A 25,000-nucleotide genomic window follows, 5' to 3' on the forward strand; every position below is an offset into this window, starting at 1 on the left:
ATCATCTCCCCCCTTAGTATTAACTGTTTTCCTTCAGGACAGTATTAACTGTTTCCTTTCAGGGCAGTATTAACAGTTTCCCTTCAGGACAGTATTAACTGTTTCCTTTCAGGGCAGTATTAACAGTTTCCCTTCAGGACAGTATTAACTGTTTCCTTTCAGGGCAGTATTAACAGTTTCCCTTCAAAGCAGTATTAACAGTTTCCCTTCAGGGCAGTATTAACAGTTTCCTTTCAGGGCAGTATTAACAGTTTCCCTTCAAAGCAGTATTAACAGTTTTCCTTCAGGGCAGTATTAACAGTTTCCCTTCAGGGCAGCATTAACTGTTTCCCTTCAGGGTAGTATTAACTGTTTCCCTTCAGGGCAGTATTAACAGTTTCAGGGCAGTATTAACTGTTTCCCTTCAGAGCAGTATTAACAGTTTCCCTTCAGGGCAGTATTAACTGTTTCCCTTCAGGGCAGTATTAACATTTCCCTTCAGGGCAGTATTAAGTTTCCCTTCAGGGCAGTATTAACAGTTTCCCTTCAGGGCAGTATTAACATTTCCCTTCAGAGCAATATTAACAGTTTCCCTTCAGGGCAGTATTAACAGATTCCCTTCAGGGCAGTATTAACAGTTTCCCTTCAGGGCAGTATTAACTGTTTCCCTTCAGAGCAGTATTAACAGTTTCCTTCAGGGCAGTATTAACATTTCCCTTCAGGGCAGTATTAACAGTTTCCCTTCAGGGCAGTATTAACTGTTTCCCTTCAGGGCAGTATTAACAGTTTCCCTTCAGGGCAGTATTAACTGTTTCCCTTCAGGGCAGTATTAACAGTTTCCCTTCAGGGCAGTATTAACAGTTTCCTTCAGGGCAGTATTAACATTTCCCTTCAGGGCAGTATTAACAGTTTCCCTTCAGGGCAGTATTAACAGTTTCCCTTCAGGGCAGTATTAACTGTTTCCCTTCAGGGCAGTATTAACTGTTTCCCTTCAGGGCAGTATTAACTGTTTCCTTTCAGGGCAGTATTAACAGTTTCAGGGCAGTATTAACTGTTTCCCTTCAGGGCAGTATTAACTGTTTCCTTTCAGGGCAGTATTAACTGTTTCCCTTCAGGACAGTATTAACTGTTTCCTTTCAGGGCAGTATTAACTGTTTCCCTTCAGGGCAGTATTAACAGTTTCCCTTCAGGGCAGTATTAACTGTTTCATTTCAGGGCAGTATTAACTGTTTCCCTTCAGGGCAGTATTAACAGTTTCCCTTCAGGGCAGTATTGACATTTCCCTTCAGGGTAGTATTAAGTTTCCCTTCAGGGCAATATTAACATTTCCCTTCAGGGCAGTATTAACATTTCCCTTCAGGGCAGTATTAAGTTTCCCTTCAGGGCAGTATTAACAGTTTCCCTTCAGGGCAGTATTAACATTTCCCTTCAGGGCAGTATTAAGTTTCCCTTCAGGGCAGTATAACAGTTTCCCTGCAGGGCAGTATTAACAGTTTCCCTTCAGAGCAGTATTAACAGTTTCCTTCAGGGCAGTATTAACATTTCCCTTCAGGGCAGTATTAACTGTTTCCCTTCAGGGCAGTATTAACAGTTTCCCTTCAGGGCAGTATTAACTGTTTCCCTTCAGGGCAGTATTAACAGTTTCCCTTCAGGGCAGTATTAACTGTTTCCCTTCAGGGCAGTATTAACTGTTTCCCTTCAGGGCAGTATTAACTGTTTCCCTTCCACCCTCAGATCTCACGCACTGTTCAACCTGTCCACAGCCTGCTACGATAATACGCTGTGCAGTAAATATACATCATCATCATCAAAACCATATATTTTCAGAATTTTACTTATGGCAGGGAAGTGAAGAAAAAAAAACAAAAAACTTCTAATCAACTTCTCTCGAACAGGTTGAGAAAAGAAAAAAAATCCCAAGATCCCTGAGGAAAACCATCAGGAGATAAATTGCATTTCCGTCACCTAATTAGCTGCATCCATGCACCCATTCATGCAGACTTCCTGAGCTGCCCGACCCTCCCCCCCTCCCCCCTCCCCCCTCCCCCGTACACAGACATCTGTCTTCAGCTTCTAATATCGATTCCAGAGTGAAAGAGGAATGGGGCATACAACAGGGAAACGAACATACAGCACAAACAGAAAGACAGGGAAAAGAGAAGGAAAGAGCAGACAGAAACATTAGAGAAAGAAAGAAAGTGGAAAAATATACAGAAATGTAATTAAAAAGAAAGAAAGAAAAATACATACACGAACGAAACAGAGAAGACAAAGAAATAAATGAATAAATAGATAAATGATAATAATAATAATAATAAATAATATTATCAATAGAAATATGAGGAAAAGAAGAAACAATCTATCTATCCAAGAGAAAATTCTTTAAAAAAAAAAATTATAAAAAAAAATACCGGATCAACAACTGATTTTGCTTCAAAACAACAAGAAGCAGTCCTTGAAGTCCATGACCGCATAATTGACACGTCATCACCAACTGCACCATGGCCACTAATACTCTCTGTTTTCGACACGTCATCATCAACTGCACCAAGGCCACTAATACTCTCTGTTTTCGACACGTCATCATCAACTGCACCAAGGCCACTAATACTCTCTGTTTTCGACACGTCATCATCAACTGCACCAAGGTCACTAATACTCTCAATTATCTTCGACACGTCATCATGAACCGCACCAAGGCCACTAATACTCTCAATTATTTTCGACGTCCCCTGGCCACAAGAAATCAATGCCTCCGAGGTAAATCCCCCCCTCACCCCCCCCCCCCCTACCACCACCACCCCCCCTCACCCCCCTCCCTCCCCTCCCCCACCCTCTCGGTCCCAGGAGGATGTCAATCACTTCGCCCTTTTCGCTGAACAATGGGATCTGGTATCCACAGCCAAGGGTCAGAGGACAAGTGGGGTGAGCTTTGTACAAAATAGTGCCCAGGTCAAGGACAGTAGCAGTAATCAATCAGGGGAGATGTGAATAGGCTCGTACTGAACAATTGTTTTGTTGGTTTATTCACTTTTTGGTTTCACACACACACACACACACACACACACACACACACACACGCACAGTGACACACACACACATGTACACACACACACACACACACACACACACACACACACACACACACACACACAGATGACTCGCTCCCTCACACATTCTGTCACAAACACACACACGCGCGCGCGCAGGCACACACACACACACACACACACACACACACACACACACAGTGACACACACACACACACACACACACACACACACACACACACACACATTCATGCACGCAATACTGCCTCATCCCCAAATTCATTCCGTTTTCAACTTACTGCATTCTTCTGTCACGTTAAACATCCTCCCGCTCCTCCGTCCCTCTCCCTCTCCCCCCCCCCCCCCCCCCCCCCCCCCCCCCCCCCCCTCCCCCCAACCCCTCCGGATAAAAGCGATGAGGGAAAGACAGGCAAGCAAATGAAAAACGGGGCATAAAGACAGAAACACATAAAGACAAGAAGGAAAGGAAAATGAGAGGATTTCTTTTAAAGGGGCATGTGCACACAAAAAGAGTTTGAAGCTTTCCACAGCCAACACGTAATCTTTTTTTTCTTTTTCTTTTTTCTTTTTTTTTTATAGTTGTTTATCCAAACAATTCATTCTTCCCAAGATAGCCTCCCTTCCCTGCCTCGTCCTTGTCTTCACGTTTTCCAGTTTTAGAGTTATGCATGCGTGTGAATGACTGGTGCGAAAGCGCTTTGATTTGTCTCTGCATAAGATTCAGCGCTATATAAATATAATAATAATAATAATAATAATTTGTGGATCGATAAATGAGCTTGAAATGTGTGTGCTATTATGTCTGCATTTGAACATATACATTTATTTGGTTTTAATCAAGATATTTTATGCAAGTTGAAGATATATATATATGATTTTATCTTTCACTGCAATGAGTGTTTCTTTCCCCCATGTTTCGTTTGATCTGAAATCGTGTATATGACTGCTTGCAGTTTTAACAGAGTTAAAAGCATGACGTGCTTGATACTGATTACCATGGCTATATGGCGAAAACTCGACAATTACGTTCGTGCATGTGTACCTCTCAAGCACAGTACAATGGTTGATTGTAACTGCTGGCAAATTACGCTGGAACTTACACAGCAAATGTATGAGTCTCTTGTGGGATGCCGTTTGTCTTTCTGATGGCTATAGCCTAAATACCATCCATCCCCTGACTTCTGGCAATTGTGTGCTTAAATGTTCCTGTTTTCAATTGCTATATTTCTGCGGGGTTGTTTTTGTTGTTGTTGGTGGTGTTGTTGTTGTTTTTTGGGGGTTTTTTTGGTTTTGTTTTGTTTTTTTTCATCACTATTGTCAGCTTTTTCCTGTTTTTCAAGCCCATGCTAATTTCTGTTCCTCTGCCAGCAAGCCTTAACACTTGCCTTTCTCTTTACCACAATGTATGATGTACTCTTGTGTGTGTGTGTGTGTGTGTGTGTGTGTGTGTGTGTGTTGCTCTGGCGACCAGGTAATCATGTTGTAAACACTGGGTTTGGCGCTAGCTGTCCATTCTGCTATATTATGGCCATAACATACTTTTGTGTGGCTTTTTACTATTTCTCTCTATTTTGTTGTTCAGATTTTTCTATTCTGGGGGTAGTAAATAGCATACAAGGGCTGACGCCCTCAGCACTGACCAGTCTCAGTTGCCGCCTCAAGGAGCTCGTTGCTTAGGATAATCATCAGCAGGCCCGTGTCGTGAACATTTTTTGTTGCTGGACTATATGTGGAGTGATGGCCTAGAGGTAACGCGTCCGCCTAGGAAGCGAGAGAATCTGAACGCGCTGGTTCGAATCACGGCTCAGCCGCCGATATTTTCTCCCCCTCCACTAGACATTGAGTGGTGGTCTGGACGCTGGTCATTCGGATGAGACGATAAACCGAAGTCCCGTGTGCAGCATGCACTTAGCGCACGTAAAAGAACCCTCGGCAACAAAAGGGTTGTTCCTGGCAAATTTCTGTAGAAAAATCCACTGCGATAAGAAAACCAAATAAAACTGCACGCAGGAAAAAAAATTTTTTTAAATGGGTGGCGCTGCAATGTAGCGACGCGCTCTCCCTAAGGGCAATACTCACAAGGCTCATGTGATCCAATCAGTCGGGTGCCTTAACGGTTTCTGACCTGTCATACAGTGAGGGAAAGACTGGTCACAACTTGGAGTAGGTATACTTGTCTTGTCTACATGTTTAACCCTTTCACCGCCAGTGAATTTAGAGTACGAAATTCCCTTGTGGTATAAACACAGAAAAGACAGTGGCTAAGAATAGCTGGGGATTCCCCCTGCGATGTATATAAAATATGGCCTATCCTACCACCGAAAATTAAGAGCAGTAGGTTCATGGATAACAGACCAATGAATGGTCACCTTTCAGTGACATGGGTCCTCTACCACGCCTGTGCATAAATGCGAGCTTGGCGGTGAAAGGGTTAACTATTCGTGTCATTTGACAACTTTTGACATGAATGGGCGAATGGGCGGGAGAGAAGGAAAAATAGGACTGAAGCCACTGGTGTCAGTGTCATCGTAAGATTTCGTCACAAATGACGTCGTTTTCTTTTTCGTGTTTGTTTAGTATTAGTATCACATTTTTGATACCAAACCTTTTACTTGCTAGAATTCTATTCACATTGACAGGATATATATCATATGTTTCATAATCAAGACCTGATCTTGATAGGGTATGTTGTTTTTTTTATTCAGTATAACAATAATACTGGTTCAAGAAATCATTGCCTTAAACACACATTATATGTGGACTTAACTGTGTACACAGATCAGTCAAAAATCACTTTAAAACACACACACAGCAGTAGATTCACTCATTTACAACTCAGTCAAAACAGAAAGGGAAAAGTGAAGAAGCTACTGGAGAAAGGTACTGAAAATATCAAATCAACAAACGACTTTACACCAGAACAAATGCAGCGCATATATAGCGTCCACGCTATCACCAAGAGCTCTAATAATACTGCTCCATTATTCATTATTCTCGTCACTCCATGCCCGCAAGAAACAAATGCCTCAGAGGTAATCCCCCCCTAGCCCCCACCCCCACCCCCCTCCCCCCGTCAGTGATCAACCCAGAAGAACAATCACTCCCGCCCTTTTAAACCAGACAATGGAAGCTGGTCTCCAACGGCCAAAAGGTCAGAGGACAAGTGGGATGACCTTTCTGCAAATCTGTGCCCGCGTCATGACACTAGCAGTTATGATGATAAGACGAGAGAGCCGATGAGCAGACAGCAGAATACACTCACTCAATAACCAGTCAAGCCATTGTAGGTACGCTTTACTTCCGTGGCCTGTTTCAGGTTTCTTGATGTCGTAGTGGAGGCGCCATTGGTTTAAACACTATTTTATTTGGAACATGTCACAATGCAACACAGATATAGATGAACAGGACAACAAGAAAATCTTGTGAAATAAGATAAATAATAATAAAATAAATATCTCGCAACTAAAAATCTTGTAAAATAAAATAATAATGAAATAAATGATAAATAAAGTCCTGTCCTGTGTGTGTGTGTGTGTGTGTGTGTGTGTGTGTGTGTGTGTGTGTGTGTGTGCGTGTCTGTGGTTGTGTCTGTTTCAGAATTACCTGTGTGTGTGTGTGTGTGTGTGTGTGTGTGTGTGTGTGTGTGTGTGTGTGTGTGTGTGTGTGTGTGTGTGTGTGTGTGTGTGTGTGTATGTTTCACGTGAATGTGGGTGGGAGGTGGGAGTGAAGAGTAGACAGAAAAAGGTTGTTAGAGGATACACAGTATTTGGAACTGCATTTTCAGCTGATCGCTTGGACAAATAAATATCCATTATCGTTTTCATGCCTTCCTCGTATGCCTCTTATAGCGCTTTGAGTACATCTTTTGCATATATATGAAGTGTCTTAATGTCCGCTTTGATGATTATTATCACCATTACATTTTATACCTGGAAAAGGATTATGCACCGAACTATGTGCCTTAATTCGTTTTACAAAACACGTTCGTTCTGTCTCGTGAAACGGGCGTTTCCGCAGATTGAAGTCCGATTGGGGCACAGCGGGAAGACGCTTTTCCATAACCAGTTTGGATGCAATTGTGGTTTTTGTTTAATATGCATGTCGTTAGAGGGTAAAAAATGTCCCGTGAGGCAAAACAGGTGCAGAAATAGGAACATCAAAATATAATAAGGAAGATGGAAGCCAGTGCAAAAAAAAAAAAAAGAAGAAGAAAAGGCATGGTCACCAAAATGCCTCTGTTCAAGCCAGTAGACACTGAATAAAAATGCATCTGTTCAAGCCAGTAGACACTGAATAAAATGCATCTGTTCAAGCCAATAGACACTGAATAAAAATGCATCTGTTCAAGCCAATAGACACTGAATAAAATGCCTCTGTTCAAGCCAATAGACACAGAGTAAAGTGCATCTGTTCAAGCCAGTAGACACTGAATAAAATGCATCTGTTCAAGCCAGTAGACACAGAGTAAAGTGCATCTGTTCAAGCCAGTAGACACTGAATAAAATGCATCTGTTCAAGCCAGTAGACACCGAATAAAATGCATCTGTTCAAGCCAATAGACACTGAATAAAAATGCATCTGTTCAAGCCAATAGACACTGAATAAAAATGCATCTGTTCAAGCCAGTAGACACTGAATAAAAATGCATCTGTTCAAGCCAATAGACACTGAATAAAATGCCTCTGTTCAAGCCAGTAGACACAGAATAAAATGCCTCTGTTCAAGCCAGTAAATACTGAATAAAATGCCTCTGTTCAAGCCAATAGACACAGAATAAAATGCCTCTGTTCAAGCCAGTAGACACAGAAGAAAATGCATCTGTTCAAGCCAGTAGACACAGAATAAAATGCATCTGTTCAAACCAGTAGACATTAAAGAAAATGCCTTTGCTCAAGCCAACAGAAGCTGAACAAAATGCCTTTGTTCAAGCCGCTAGGCACAGTGACGAAAATGCTTCTGCTTCAAGAAAGGCATTGTGGATAAAATGCCGATGTTCAGGACAGTAGACGCTGATTAAAATGTTTATGTTTCAAGACAGCAGGCATTGTGAATAAACTGCCTCTGTTCAAGGCAATAGACACAGTGGATAAAAAAAAAACCTTCTGTTTTCAGCCCAGCCGACTCTCAGGGCCATAATCATCAGTGCTAAGAACACGTCAGAACAAGACACAGCAAAACTCCAGACAACCAAAATGACAGAACCATAATTTGAAAGGCCAGTTGAAAACGTAACATACCTCGTCAAACACTGAACCAGCTGTGAAATATTTACATATTTTGGGAACTTGAAGGAAAAACAAACAAAAAACCAAAAACAACAACAACAAAAACTCCAGCTGATCACAGCAGAAATAGGTTTTCGTGCAGCCAGCAATAAAGTGTATGCCAGTACTTTCAGATTGCGTCGAACAATAAATGAGAAGCTCAGCTCAATCGAATTCTATGGAACTCTTTCGCCTTTCATAACAGGCCACAAAGAAATCAAAATTAACGTGTGCAGGGCATAGTCTCTCCTTTCCCGTTTCTCGAGACAAGTGGACAATTTCGTATGCATAATAATAATAATGATAGTATTTATATACCACTGAATCTTGTGCAGAGACAAATATAAGCGCTTTCACACCAGTCATTCACACGCATGCATAACTCTAAAACTGAAGAAACTGAAGACAAGTAAGAGGCATGGGAGGGAGGATACCTTGTGAAGAGGTGGGTTTTAAGACCAGACTTGAAAGAGCTGAGTGCGGAGACCTGACGAAGGGAAAGAGGAAGTTCATTCCAAATGCAAAGTCCAGAGACAGAGAAAGAACGGCGTCCAACAGTGGAGTGTTTGAATCTGGGTATGCTTGAGGAGACTACTACACATCTCCTACAAGGAGCACAAGACCAATGACTATGTGCGGAACCTGGTCAGCAACCTTGTTGGGCCCCAAGAACCACTGCTGGCGACTGTCAAACGACGGAAGATGGCATGGTTTGGTCACGTCATACGACATAACACCCTCTCCAAAACCATCCTGCAAGGGACTGTAGAGGGAGGGCGCAGACGGGGGCGGCAGAGAAAGAGCTGGTCCGACAACGTCAAGGAATGGACCAAAATGACGATGCCAGATCTCCTCACGACAGCTGCCAACAGAACGGCGTGGCGAGCTATGACATCTTCCTCATGTCCCCCCAACGACCCCAGCGGTCGAGGGAATGAGTGAGTGAGTGATGCGTAAACAGAGTGGATCCGAAGCCGATCGCACGTGGATGGAAGTGGAAAAAAAAGTGACAAGCGGGACTGTTGTTCGTCCTTCTCTCCTTCTCTTGGCTTTTTCTAAATCAGGTTAGTGGAGTGATGGCCTGGAGTGGAGTGATGGCCTAGAGTGGAGTGATGGCCTGGAGTGGAGTGATGGCCTAGAGTGGAGTGATGGCCTGGAGTGGAGTGATGGCCTGGAGTGGAGTGATGGCCTAGAGTGGAGTGATGGCCTGGAGTGGAGTGATGGCCTAGAGTGGAGTGATGGCCTGGAGTGGAGTGATGGCCTAGAGTGGAGTGATGGCCTGGAGTGGAGTGATGGCCTAGAGTGGAGTGATGGCCTGGAGTGGAGTGATGGCCTGGAGTGGAGTGATGGCCTAGAGTGGAGTGATGGCCTGGAGTGGAGTGATGGCCTGGAGTGGAGTGATGGCCTGGAGTGGAGTGATGGCCTGGAGTGGAGTGATGGCCTAGAGTGGAGTGATGGCCTAGAGGTGACGCGTCCGCCTAGGAAGCGAGAGAATCTGAGCGTGCTGGTTCGAATCACGGCTCAGCTGCCGATATTTTCTCCCCCTCCACTAGACCTTGAGTGGTGGTCTGGACGCTGGTCATTCGGATGAGACGATAAACCGAGGTCCCGTGTGCAGCATGCACTTAGCGCACGTAAAAGAACCCACGGCAACAAAAGGGTTGTTCCTGGCAAAATTATGTAGAAAAATCCACTTCCATAGGAAAAACAAATAAAACTGCACGCAGGAAAACAAAAATGGGTGGCGCTGTAGTGTAGCGACGCGCTCTCCCTGGGGAGAATTTCACACAGAAAAATCTGCTGTGACAAAAAGAGAAATACAAAAACAGACTTGTGGTATTTAGTCATCAATAAGAGTTTACTTATCACTGGTGTGAAAATATACTGTGTCGTCACAGCTTAAATTGTAAAAAAAAAAATCAGATTAAAAAACTAATACCTGAAACAAGTGGCAAAAAGAATGTAATGTAGGCGAAGCTTTCATCTTCGTTCAGCTCCTGAATGACCATGATCACTGTGAGACACAGGCAGAGGGCAAGCCGAAACGCTCACACCACAGGCGCGGAGATGACAAAGACCTGCAGTGTTTCGTCTTCTGCACTGGCCTCTCCACAGGAAAAAGATTTACACAGGCAGGTTTCGAACACGGTCTCTTGAGGAGGTCACCAGTTTTGGGGAGACGAGCGGAACACTTGAGGCTGCTTGGCTGAGAACACATACGTATGTACGTGCAAGCGCTTGTTCACACACACACACACACACACACACACACACACACACACACACACACACACACACACACGGAGTCAACCATCGTTTCCTCTTTCTACTTGACAAACAGCTGCTACTTGTGACGGAGTCGTGTGCTGAGGCAAAAGCGGTCCAATCGGGTGGAAGGATCAACATCTGGCCATTGTCAGATCACCTTCACCTCGGAGTACCTGGCCAGCCTAATCTCTGCCACTCATTACCCTGGAGATCAGGTTGAAGGTGAAAAGCCAAGTGGTCAAGAAAAAACCGCACTGACCCTTCGTGTTGGTCACTCGTATTGTCTGACCCCACTCTCCCCCCCAACCCCACCTGCACCCGACCTCTGCACGCCCCCTGGCTCCATAGACCCCCCCACCCCCCACCCCACCTCACCCCCTTCACACACACACACTGCCCATTCCCCCTAACGTCAAGATTAAACACACAGCACAACAGTATGCCTCCCGTCCCTCCACATAAAGGCGTATGGTTTAAACAGTATTTTATTTGGAACATGTCACAATACAACACAGATATCGATGACAGGACGACAAGAAAATCTTATATAAAGTCCTGTCCTGATACATGTACATACTGAATATGTGACGGATGTCATCATAACTAGAAGTTAAGACGTGAACAAAACTTAGCCGAGATATAAATAAAGTGAAGAAAATGAATAATAAACGTCTGGTGGAGGAAGAAAAGTGTACAATACAGATACGTAGACAGACAGATCTTCTTTTTCTTCCTCTGCGTTCGTGAGCTGCAACTCCCACGTTCACTCGTATGTACACGAGTGGACTTTTACGTGTATGACCGTTTTCAGCCCCCGCCATGAAGGCAGCCATACTCCGCTTTCGGGGGTGTGCATGCTGGGTATGTTCTTGTTTCCATAACCCTCCGAATGCTGATACAGATTACAGGATCTTTAACGTGCGTATTTTGATCTTCTGCTTGCAAAGGGGGTTCAGGCACTGGTAGGTCTGCACATATGCTGACCTGGGAGATCGTAGAAATATCCACCCTTTACCTACCAGGTGCCGTAACCGAGATTCAAACCCGGGACCCTCAGATTGAAAGTCCAACGCTTTAACCACTCGGCTTTACACACGTCTAGACAAATCAGAGTATGCAGATAGATAAATAGATCGATGGATAAATATCCAGACAGAAAGATACATACATACACAAAGATAGAGATATATAGGTTTGGTATGTGGGTGAGTGAGCGCGTGTGTCTGTGGGTGTGGGTGTCTGTGCGCGCGTGCACCAGTGCGCATTAGTGAGTCGGTATATGGGTGTGTACAAAAGGAGCCCAAGACAGTTACACAAATAGAATTTCTGTCTAAAAGCAGTAAAGGCAACACAACACAACACAACACTCGTGTTGTAACAAAGAAAACGGATGCAGCGCACTGGACATTAAAAGTGCTCCTCTTCCTCGTATGCAAACCTACGCTCTCAACCCCCCCGGCCCCCCCACCCCCCACCCCCCGCACCCCAACCTCCCTGTTCACCTCCCCCCCCCCCTCCCTCTCTCCCATTTCCTCTCTTCCTCCGTCTTTTTCTGTATGTCCTCGTGGGACTTTTCCTGTCTCCACGGACCGCTCAAAATAGCTGGCCCCAGCCAAGCACGGTGCCTTGTCATAATATAGTGACGGCGTACTAATGAAGCGTCGTGCGAAATGCCATAGAGCCACACACACAACCCCGGCTCTTGCATTCCCATCTTTATCTCTCTCCTTCTCTCTCTCTCTCTCTCTCCTGTAGACAATGACTAGCTGGGATGCACGGTTCACAAACCGGAGAGATGCTGCACTGTCGGTGGACACCAAAGCATGATTATAGGTCCTCTTATGTTTTTATTCTGTGTGCTGATGTATACAGTGGTACTACTTACTTCGTACTATGACTCTTAAACTAGGAGGCAAAATTGCACTGGCTCTTAGTGCTGCAGCCTTGTGGGCTAGTTGGCCTTTGGGAACCATCCCAACGCCGACTGTCCTCAAACCCTCTTGGCCGAGAGAGTGGGGATGTACTTGGGCAAGACACTCTCCACTATAATCAAATTCTAGCCCAAATAGTCGGAGCAGCACTTGCCTCCTCTGCTGTTCTGGTGGTCATAGTCGGACACGACTGACTATCATATATATATATATATATATATATATATATATATATATATATACTTACTTCGTTTGGAAAAAAAACACACAAAAAAACAAGAATCCGCCCCCCTCCCCCTCCAAAAAAACAACAACAAAAAAACCCGAAACAACAAACAAACAAAAACAACAGCCACCATTAATGCTCTTACTGATGGTTTGCCGTTTAACTCGGGGGACAGTTTATTGCTAAATTATCGTGAGAATTTTAGATTTTAGACATAGGTGTTTACCCTCATGAATGCTCTTACTGATAGTATGCCGTTTAACTCGGGGGGGGCGGGGGGGGCAGTTTATTGCTAAAATTCGTGAGAATTGTATTTGTATCATCTAGATTTCAGGCAAAAGAAATGTTTACTAGTATTGAAGAAAAAGGGGGAAAAAAACACCTAAAAACGTGTTGTTGTTGTTGTTTTTTTACCTTTCCTGTTAATCTTAAGCAGTTCATCTTCATCTCACTCATGAATGCTCTTACTGATAGTATGCCGTTTAACTCGGGGGGCAGTTTATTGCTAAAATTCGTGAGAATTGTATCATCTAGATTTCAGGCAAAAGAAATGTTTACTAGTATTGAAGAAAAAGGGGGAAAAAAACACCTAAAAACGTGTTGTTGTTTTTTACCTTTCCTGTTAATCTTAAGCAGTTCATCTTATCTCACGACCCTTACGCTCGCCCTTACAGTTACATTGTTCAACTGCACAGTCTCCAACATCTCCAGACTGTGTGTGTTCCAACGTAATCGATGGCTTTTCGATTGCTCTTCCCTTTCTATGGATTTAAGAAAATGTTAGTTTTGGGGGTATGCTGCTATGGCCGCTAAACATCTCTAAACGAATGATGAGCGCCCAATGGCAGACGTCAGTCGGCTCTACCCAGGTAGGCTGCGTGCTATACAAATGACCCCGTGTTTGCAAAGCGCCTACAGCTTGGTCTCTGACCGAGGATAGGCGCTGTATAAGTATCCCTATCATTATCATCTTTCAAGGTAACCCCCCTCTCCCTCCCTCAGAGAAACCTGAGGACTGCAGACGCAACCTCCCTTCTCCATCTGTCTCTGTCAGCAGCCGCCGGCAGCAGCTCACGTGTATGGAGTCCGGTCCATTGTTTGATGTTCTCATGCCAGTTCTTCCTCTGTCTTCCTCTTCTTCTCCCGCCCTCGATGGTGCCTTGCATGATTGTTTTGGACAGACTGGTGTGTCGAGTGTTGTGCCCAAACCATATCAGCTTGCGTCGAGGTAACATATTGACGTAAACGTGGACTGGGTTATACTTGAGAGTTGTGCAGCTTTCAACAGCGAATGGCAAAAGGCAAGCGCTAAATGGAACACTCTCAAGGGCCTCGGGGACCGGCGTCAACCCCGAGTATGTGGGAGAACTTGGCTTCAATTAAGGTGGCTCGTGTGCCTGATCTATAGACAATGTTATCCCTCTTTCTGTTCAGGACCCACGAGCATATTTTTTTTTCATGACAGATAAAACAGAATGATTTTTTTTTAAAACTGTATTCGATCTCTTCGACTGGAAAAAAAAAGAGAAAGAAAATGTACATGTGAGTGCAGGTTAAGGAAAAACAAAACAAAAAAAGAAACCTTGCTGAATTCAAAAGTCCCACTCGAAATGCGAGCACGCATGACCTGCTCGTATTGCTGTAAAGTTTTGATGTCGCCAACCCCCCCCCCCTCCCCCCCGCCCCACCATCCCCACCCCCACAAAAAAGGAAAGAAAAAACACCTCGCCTCCTGCCCCACTCCTCTCCCTCCCGCCCTATCCCCCCCTCCCTCCAATCTGCACCACACCTTCTATTCTCCACATCTCACTCCCACCTACCCCCACCTCTCGGCCGCCCCCCCCCCCAAACCCCCATCGTTCCCCCCCCCCCTCCTCCTCTTCATGTTCGACAGAAACCTTCATACATATACATACCGGTCAAACGTGTACAGTGTTACGACGTGAAACTGCTTCCGTCAGCAATAAATGAAAAAAAAAATATATATATATATATAAATTCAGCGTATCCCGATTGTCTCCTACGCCCCCCCCCCTTCCACTTCCTCCCTCCCTGTCTCCCTCCCCATCAGACGCACTCGCCTCCACCGACCATCCCTCCCCCACCCCCCCCCCCTCCTGCCATCACCTCATTTATATTCCACATCCATGCATGCTCTGTATATTTCTTCACGTTATCGTCGTCTCCGGTACGTTTGGTTCTCCTCTCCGTCTCTCTCTCTCTCTCTCTCTCTCTCTCTCTCTGTCTGTCTCTCACTGCCTCTCTCTGTGTCTTTCTGTCTGTCTCTCTCTCTGTCTGTCTGTCTCTCTGTCTCTGTCTGTCTCTCTCTTTCTGTGTCTCTGTGTCTCTCCCTTTCTCTCTCTCGCAATCAGAGAATGTTGTGAACACACACACCAAAACACAACACAACACACACGCGCGCGCGCGCGCTCGCGCGCACACACACACACACACACACACACACACACACACACCAAAACACCACATAACACACACACACACACACACACACACCACCACCACCACCACCACCACCACCACCACCCACCCACCCACCCACCCCTCACACCACATCACACCACACACAACACACACACACACACTCTCTCTCTCTCTCTCTCTGCCCAGTCTTCATCCCAAGCTTTACTTACCATCAAACTTCCAGGACACTTTACAACATTAACCGTTTCGTAGATCAGTTCCATCTGATTGGGTATTGAAGTATTTGTGTATAAATGAAATACATATAAACATCGTAAATTCTCAAGTCTAAAATCCCCATTCTTAAAAAAAAAAAAAAAAAAAAAAAAAAAAATCAATTGAAAGACTCCTCCTTCCGCCCCCCCCCTCCCACCCCCACCCCTCTTTTCTGTCGCTCACCTGCCCCCCCTCACCGCCCACTCCCTCCCTCCCTGTGCCCCCTCCCTTCCCAAACTGGCATTCCAATACCTTCTCACCCTCACCCCCCCCCCTCCCCCACCCCCACCCCCACCCGCCCTCACATCATAGACATCAGCTGGCTGATGAAGCAGGTTCTCTATTTACACAGTTAAAAGCTCAGCAACAAGACCGGCGCGTAGCGTACGTCAGAGCCGTACTTTCTTTTCACTTGCTTTCCTTTATGGTGCAATGCTGTCGTCAGAAGACAGAACTCTTTCTTGTGATCGTTTTGTGTGAAAATAACAACAACAACAACAACAACAATACGCGCATACATCTGATATCATTCAAAGTGGGGAAAAAACACACATTTAAACAAAAATAATAATACTAACACACTGGTAGTGAAAATGATGAACACATCGACACACACAGACCATAGACACTGGCATCTAGTGTCTATGCACAGACACAGAGTGGAGTGGTGGCCTAGAGGTAACGCATCTGCCTAGGAAGCGAGAGAATCTGAGCGCGCTGGTTCGAATCACGGCTCAGCCGCCGATATTTTCTCCCCCCCCACCCCACCCCCACCCACCCCCAACCCCCCACTAGACCTTGAGTGGTGGTTTGGACGCTAGTCATTCGGATGACACGATAAATCGAGGTCCTGTGTGCAGCATGCACTTAGCGCACGTAAAAGAACCCACGGCAACAAAAGCGTTTTTCCTGGCAAAATTTTGTAGAAAAATCCACTTGGATCGGAAAAACAAATAAAACTGCACGCAGGGAAAAGAAAAAAAAGGGGGACGAGGGGCGCTGTAGTGTAGCGACGCGCTCTCCCTGGTGGGAGCAGTCTGAATTTCACACAGATAAATCTGTTGTAATAAAAAGAAATATAAATGCAAATACACACACACACACACACACACACACACACACACACACACACACACACACACACACACACACAGGGGGTGCGGGGGATCGGCAGTGACTTAAGGCGGATCACACATACAGAAGACTTCCGGGTTATATATCCAACACAGCGGAAACACTTTGAAGCTAGACACAAAAGCTCTTCGCAATATTCTGCGGTGTTATTTCGGTTCGATCATTAATCGTTTGATTTCAATGCGGCAGTCATGGCTGCCCACCTGCCGTGCTTGCTTTAACTCTCTCCATACCAACGGCGAAAGAGACGACGTTTACAGCGTTTCATCCCAATGACCATCATCAAAATATTGCAAGCGGAACGCTCTTATACTGAAGAGGTGAATGTTGACAAAGAATACCACAGTTCTGACGACGGAAGCTAAAGGTTGGGTCATTCAGACACCCACTCGACATCCGAGGGGTCTGTGAAGAGGGGAAGAGAGGACTGGCCGTACTGAGTGAGTTAACCCTTGTTTTACTGCGCTTGGCGTACTCTGGACACTGGATCGTATTCGTCCCAAAAAATCCCAATCCGCCATGCAAATGTTTCACCTGAAAACTGATCTTGTTTGCTCATTATAATCCGCCTAATTCAATTCATTCATTCATTATGCCCATCGCTCCCGGTGGAGCATAGGCCATCATCGACGACCCCTCGCCATCGCACTCTGTTCTGGGCTGACCTGGCCATTCCAGTCCAGTTGGTCCCTTGCTGCTTCAGCTCTGCCTCGGTGTCTCGCCTCCAGGCGTCTCTTCCTCTTTCCCTGCGGGTTGCAGGTCAGGGCTTGGCGTGTGATGCTGGACGCTGGCTTCCTGAGGGTGTGTCCGATCCAGCCCCACTTCCTCCGCAGTATCTGCTTGGCCACTGGTTTCTGCCCTGCTCGCTCCCACAGATCTTCGTTTCGGATCTTCTCCTGCCATCGGATCTTGTAGATGCGCCTCAGACACGTGTTGAAGAATGTCTAGATCTTCTGCTGCATCGTCTGTGTTGTCCGCCATGTCTCGCATCCATAGTGCAGAATTGACTTCACATTGGAGTTGAAGATGCGAAGTTTGGTTTTCAATCCGCCTAATGCCCGGGATCATTATGCACCGTTATTGGCGGTGGTAGGACGAAAACATATAAATAAATAATCGTACTCATTTTCGATAATAAATTTAGAAGTACACTGTGTTCCTTGCGTTTCGGAACACTGAACTGGGAGCAGTAACACGCGATTGTTGCGTCGTGTGTTTCATGTATGGAACGTGGCCATCTATCATATCATTACTGACAAAATACAGACTAATGACTGCGCGCACGAACAGAGCGCGTATCAAAGAGCACAGTGGGGTGTGGCGTCTGGGGTTAAGGTCAACCTGAAGTACGTCTTGCACGTGCGAGGGCATCCACGGGGCGAATATTTAAGCGTCAATGCTTGTGGCAGTGTCTGCAACCCCACCCCCACCCCCCGGCCCCCCTCTTCACCCCCCATTCCTCAGACAATGGTTAACTCTCTCCATACGAACGGCGAAAGAGACGACGTTAACAGCGTTTCATCCCAATGACCATCATCAAAATATTGCAAGCGGAAGGCTCTTATACTGAAGAGGTGAATGTTGACAAAGAATACCACATTTCTGACGACGGAAGCTAAAGGTTGGGTCATTCAGACACCCACTGGACATCCGAGGGGTCTGTGTAGAGGAGAAGAGAAGAGAGGACTGGCCGTACTGAGTGAGTTAAAGCACGTGCACTGTCGCCCCTCCCTTACGATGCAATGACTGCTTCATGGGATGTTTTCTCTTCACCATGGTTACATTGTTTGTTTTACTCTGTCCACCCAACCCTTGCAACCACACAAGTTTTGAAGTCATCGAGTGCACTTCTTCAGGGTTGAGAGAGAGTACGACCATTTATAAAAAACCGCCCGGCGTGCCACGTAGGCAGCCGCACTCCGTCTTCAGAGAAATTGACGCCTTTCTGGAGGATATTGTTTAGACAGGGCAATCATCACAGAAGTCTGTACCGAATAACAGCAGTTTGGTGTAAGATTCATACTTCTGCTTGTGTCAGATACTGACAAAGCTTTAGACAAAGGCCAAGAACCTGAATTGTGGAAGTTTTGGGTTGTTGTTTTTTTTTAAGTGCGCTCATTAGCACAGAATAATCACAACCAGTGCCTTTGATTGAAATAATAAATATATACCGATATTTTTGATTAGCTCTGCTTATATTTCATTCCTAACGGTATGTGCTATAAACGAGTCGATTGAAGAAATGTTGAACAACTTCTGTTACTGGCGGGTTTGAATCGGTAGAGAAAACAAAGTTAAAAGAATATGAACCTTAGACGTTCCTTCAAAGTAACTTGGTCAATCAGAATTGTATCCCCCTTCCCCTTTTCTAACGGACAAAGCAGATGGAAATGCGGTTCCTCAATTAGCGTTCCCATTAACTATCTTCGTAGTGCACACGCACCACATTATTGTTCCAGCCATTCCTTTAAACCACCTGGCTTAAGCTTCTTAAGATGTAGGTGGAAAACGCCATTACAGCAAAGACAATGATCAACCGCTCATGAATCAACAAAAATCTCAATAATATTCAGTTTTGACTCAAATGTTGCGTAATACCGTGAAAAAACTAGTTGAGTGTGTGTGGGGGCGTGGGGGGTGGGAGTGGAGGGGGGTTCAGGGGGGGGGGGGTGTGGCTGTAACCATTAACTTTGCTCCCGGACGCTCAACGTTTGTGAACTGGTTTCTCCGTGTCAGGAATCATGGAAATATTTCTATTATTATTCTTCAACTGACGCAAGTGTTTCGCCATAACCAAAAGCACAATAATTCTCTGAGCTGAGTGGTCCTTCAACCCGTCCCCCCCCCCGCCCCCCCACACCCCTCCATCCCCATCCCAGCCAGCCCTCCCAAACCATCCCCACTCCCCCACTCCCACCCCCCACCCCCACCACCACCACACCCCCCAAAGGGATGCGGTAAGAAAATGAGTGCAGGCCTTCTTCACAGTGGTGGTGTGTGGTAAGGTGCACTGCCAGTGGTGGAAGCCAACAACACAAAACTTCCAAACCCAGTGCTGTGGGAGCTCTGTAAAATAGTGAGAGGCATCTCCAGTCTCATCCCAAGGGAAATGGCTTCACAAGTAAGTGGATGCTGGCCTCCAAACTGTCTGTCTAATGTCGACTGCATGCATTAGTTTTCCGTTTGTTGATTCTCTGTTCGTTTCTCTACGGGAACAATGCCTTCAAAAGAACGAAATGCAGTGTTCAAAAAGATTCCGGTTTTTGTTGTTGCATTTTTTTTTTTTTTTAACTTCGTCAAAAGGTTAAGTGGATACAATTTACACACCACTTTATACCCTTAATTGCAAGAATTAGCTGTTTAAATGGTTTTTCTTTGTTCCTTCCTTTGAGGAAAATGACTTCAAAAGTATTAGGTAAGTTCACAACTTATTTCTTTCTCTCGATCTTGACCTGCGCTCCCCCCCCCCCACACACACACTGTGTGTGTGTGTGTGTGTGTGTGTGTGTGTGTGTGTGTGTGTGTGTGTGTGTGTGTGTGTGTGTGTGTACTTCAGGAACTCGATACGACTGTGTGGATTAGTTTTCCTGTGCACATTGTGCTTCTTTTATCCTTCATTTAAAAACAAACAAACAAACAACAACAACAACAAAAAACAACAACAAAAAAAAGCAACTCAACAACAATGGACTGAAGCGAATGGGGATATTCTACAAAATATATTCCACTTCTTCAATTGAACACACGGATTTCCTTTCTTGCTGTTTCTGTGACACCTCATTTTCCTTCCTTTGTTTACTCTACCCGATTACTTGATTAGTTTATATTGCCTTCTTTTTTTTCTTTTCTTTTTTTTTTGAATTAATGAATCGTAGAAACGCTAACTCGTAACGTGCTGAAAGGAAACAGACCGCGACAAGCACAAACAAGTTGATGAAAGCATGTATGGACAGAGCAGAGCAGAGCAAGCAGGACAAACAAGAAACAGAACCGCACTAGCACGGCTTTAAAAAAAAAAAACCCACAAAAAACCGCCCTTAAGCAAGACAAAAAAGAGACTCCGGTAATAAAACCCGGGACAATCGAAAAGAAAAAAAGAAAAAAAAAAAACAACAACAAAACAACAACGACACACAACTATGAATAAAACAAACGCCTTCAGAATCCATCAGGCAGTAGTGTGTCAACTGAAATATTCACAGCCCAGCAGTAACAGGAGGCCGGAGGGAGAGGGGGATGGGGGGGGGGGGGCGGGGAGGGTTTGGGGGGAGGGGGTGGAACAATCAACGACTGGCTGGGAGGGAGGATTTGAGAGAGAATTGGAGGGGAGAGGGGAGGAAGGACTGAAGAGAAGATTGGAGAGAGGATTGGAGAGGAGGGGAGGGGGGATTGGAGAGAGGATTAGAGAGGAGGGGGAGTGAGGATTGGAGAGAGGATTGGATGGAGGATTGGAGAGAGGATTGGAGAGGAGGGGAGAGAGGATTGGAGAGGAGGGGAGGGAGGATTGGAGAGAGGATTGGAGAGGAGGGGAGGGAGGATTGGAGAGAGGATTGGAGAGGATTGGATGGAGGATTGGATGGAGGATTGGAGAGGAGGGGAGGGAGGATTGGAGAGGAGGGGAGAGGATGGGAGGGAGGATTGGAGGGAGGATTGGAGAGAGGATTGGAGAGGATTGGAGAGAGGATTGGAGAGAGGAGGGGAGGGAGGATTGGATGGAGGATTGGAGAGAGGATTGGAGAGGAGGGGAGGGAGGATTGGAGAGAGGATTGGGGAGAGGAGGGGAGGATTGGATGGAGGATTGGAGAGAGGATTGGAGAGGAGGGGAGGGAGGATTGGAGAGAGGATTGGAGAGGAGGGGAGGGAGGATTGGAGAGGAGGGGAGAGGAGGATTGGAGAGGTGGGGAGAGGAGGATTGGAGAGGTGGGGAGAGGAGGATTGGAGAGGAGGGGAGGGAGGATTGGAGAGGAGGGGAGAGGAGGGAGGGAGGATTGGAGAGGTGGGGAGGGAGGATTGGAGAGGAGGGGAGAGAGGATTGGAGAGGAGGGGAGAGAGGATTGGAGAGGAGGGGAGAGGAGGGGAGAGAGGATTGGAGAGGAGGGGAGGGAGGATTGGAGAGGAGGGGAGGGAGGATTGGAGAGGAGGGGAGGGAGGATTGGAGAGGAGGGGAGAGGAGGGGAGGGAGGATTGGAGAGGTGGGGAGGGAGGATTGGAGAGGAGGGGAGAGGAGGGGAGGGAGGATTGGAGAGGAGGGGAGGGAGGATTGGAGAGGAGGGGAGAGGAGGGGAGGGAGGATTAGAGAGAGGAGGGGAGGGAGGATTGGAGAGAGGACTGGAGAGGAGGGGAGAGAGGACTGGAGAGGAGGGGAGAGGAGAGGAGGGGAGGGAGGATTAGAGAGAGGACTGGAGGAGGGGAGAGAGGATTGGAGAGAGGAGGGGAGAAGAGAGGAGGGGAGAGGAGAAAATAGGGATGGATGGGGGCAGAGACAAGGACCGTGCAAAACAGACGACATCGGGAAAGGTGAAAACAGTGATAACAGAAAGAACATAAGAGAAGAAGAAAAAAAAGTGTACATCGAGGTTAGCACAGAACTATGATAAAGGATCGAAATGACGAAAAAGAAGTATAAAAATTATATATATATATATATATATAAGTAGGGGACCTGGGGAAAATGAAGCAGGAGAAAGGGGGGGAAATGGCCACACACACACACACACACACAAAAAAAAACCCGAGAGATGAGAACGAAAGACATTGTACTGTTGAGAAGTTCAGAGGGGTGCTACAGTTCTTTCTTTCGCGCATGTTTCACCTCTGCTCACTCTCTTCTCAATCGCTCGCGGGAGGAAACGAGGCGGGGGGGGGGGGACGCGGGGGGGGGGGGGGAGTCCAGAAAGATTCTAACAAAACCACAGATGCGCGCGCCACGCGCACTCGCACGCACACACACACACACACACACACACACACACACACACATATCCCGACATATACGCGCGGGCACACGTACCGACAACCCACGATTTCATACACTCACCTTTTTTTACACATGCCGTACAATCAAACCACAAATAAACTCCGTGCATAATGTATTAATATTCTGAGTCAGGAAAAAAACAACAACAATTAAGCCGTGCTACAGCACTCAAATCGACCTGTAGAAAACGTTTTCGCACACATTGATATTCGAGAAAACCCGATGCCCCCACCCTACCCACCCCCGGCCCCCTATAACTCCCGTTCCTCCCTCTCTCACATGTACGCAGAGATCACCTATCATTGCACGAGACATCAGTCGTTTGTTCGCATCTTGTCGGTGGCATAATTTCTTCTCCCTAAAACGAGATGAAGGAAAGTAGTCAACAAAAAAGAGAAGAAAAAAAAAATCATAAAATAACGCTATAATTCAATTTCGTTTTGGATTACAGACCAGCCGACTGCACTCGGTCTTATCAATACAGAGAAGGTCAGAAAGAAGAAGAAGGAAAGACAAAAAGAAAGAATGAATAAAGTATATATTTATCCCCCCCCCCCCCCCCCCCAACAAAAAAAAGTGGGCAGAAGTAAAACAATGAAATAAAAAAAGATGAGACAGAAAGAAAAGGGGGAAAGGTAAGGAAGAAAAGATACTTGCACAAAATCTATAAAGAAAAGAAAAAAGGGAGCAAATAAAAAATGAAAGAAAAGTGACAAACAAACAAAAATTTAATAAAAAAAAAAAAAAAAGAAGGAAAGAAACACTGAAAAAAGAAAGCAGTGAAAAAAAAAAATAACCACATAGATGAAGAAGAAAATAAAACATAAGAAAGAATCCAAAGAAGGAGAGAGATGAAATCAACCAAGAAAAAAATGAGTTAGAAGAAGAAACGAAAGAATCACACGAAAAAAGAAAAGAAGAAGAAGAAGAAAAAAAAAAAAGAAACCAAAGGAAAATAACCCAAAGAAAAGAAAATCAGGTCCGAAGAGTAGCGGCCCGTGAAACAGGGGATGGGAGAAGAGGGAGGTGGCGAGGAAACTTGGGGGGGGGGGGGGGTGTAGGGGGGGGTGTAGGGGGGGGGGTTAGAGAAGGTGGTGGTCGGTGAAAGGCTGCTTAATTGGCCTAAAGTGGACGCCCTCACTGCGCTAATCAGCCGTGTCCATTACCCAGTCGACCGGTGGTTCAAACCTCATTATCCGCCATCATCACAGGAGCGTTATGGTCCTAATGCACGAAAGGACCATTCAACACTTCGCATCTCTCTTTCCCATTCACGTTTCCCCCCTACCTTCCTCCTCCTCCTATTCTCTCTCTCTCTCTCTCTCTCTCTCTCTCTCTCTCCCCTTCTCTCTCCCCCCTCTCTCTTTCTCTCTCCCCCAACTCTCTCTTTCTCTCTCTCGCTCTCTCTCTCTGCCCCCTCTCTCTCCTCTCTCCCCCCTCTCTCTTTTCTCTCTTTCTCTCTCCCCCCTCTCTCTCTCCCCCTCTCTCTTTTCTCTCTCCCCCAACTCTCCCCCCCTCTCTCTCTCCCCCTCTCTCTCCCTCTTTTCTCTCTTTCTCTCTCCCCCAACTCTCCCCCCCCTCTCTCTCTCTTTCTCTCTCCCTCTCTCTCTCCCCCTCTCTCTCTCTCTCCCTCTCTCTTCTTCCTCCTTCTCCTTATTTCATCCTCCTCCTCTTTCTATTCTTTCTTTCCCTCTTCTTCGTTCTGGGTTTGTTGTTGTTGTTGTTGTTGTTTTTGTTTGTTTTTTGGTGTGTGTTTTTTGTCATTTTTACGATGACACAGTGACAAAAAATTCTCTTAGCTTAATCCTTTTACCCTCAATAAAACACTGAAGAACGAGGTCACAAACCACATCCCTCCGCTCTTTTTTTTTTTTCTGGTACGCTTATAGTTGACTTCATCAAGTTTTTGCGCCTTATACATATTATTAGTAGTAGTAGTAGTTCTTTTTTTTTATGTATTTATCTATTATTTATTTACTTTTTTTTTCTCTCTCTCTCTCTCTCTCAAGGCCTGACTAAGCGCGTTGGGTTACGCTGCTGGTCAGGCATCTGCTCGGCAGATGTGGTGCAGGGTATATGGATTTGTCCGAACGCAGTGACGCCTCCTTGAGCTACTGAAACTGAAACTGAAACTGAACCGGCTGCTTATGATCCTCATCCTCTCTCCTTGTTTGTTTTTCAAACCAGATACAAATAACAAAACTCCACCGACGAACTAGGGGCAAATGAAATTGATTTCCGTGTCCACAAGTAAAGAAGACCAATGCGTGTGTGTAAGGTTCAGTTGGATATTGTGGTGATACCGTGTGCATAGACATATTAGCCGGCTGCCTTGCGCATAATCGCTTGTTATACCGCGCATGCGCTCTGAGCGCTCGATCTGGACCCAGCCGCCAAAATGTCCAAATAGAAGACTAGACTACAAGAGAGGCAAGGCCTTCAAGACTCACTT

At 45.7% G+C, this 25,000-nt stretch overlaps 1 protein-coding gene across 3 annotated transcripts in view; it reads left to right on the forward strand.

Annotated features, from left to right (window-relative positions):
- The window catches only part of LOC143299774 (tetraspanin-9-like), a 116,494-nt gene that overhangs the window by 35,023 nt on the left and 56,471 nt on the right, over nucleotides 1-25,000 (forward strand). The window contains exon 1 of one of the 3 annotated variants that reach the window (XM_076613181.1): nucleotides 19,594-19,692. The exons of the other annotated variants lie outside the window; for them this stretch is intronic. Coding sequence (XP_076469296.1) covers nucleotides 19,681-19,692 — 12 coding nt within the window. The 5' untranslated portion in view covers nucleotides 19,594-19,680. Of the gene's footprint in view, nucleotides 1-19,593; nucleotides 19,693-25,000 lie in introns of those variants that run through there. 3 annotated transcript variants of the gene reach the window in all.

This window comes from Babylonia areolata, chromosome 25 (genome assembly GCF_041734735.1).
Source record: "Babylonia areolata isolate BAREFJ2019XMU chromosome 25, ASM4173473v1, whole genome shotgun sequence".
Lineage (NCBI taxonomy): Eukaryota > Metazoa > Mollusca > Gastropoda > Neogastropoda > Buccinidae > Babylonia > Babylonia areolata.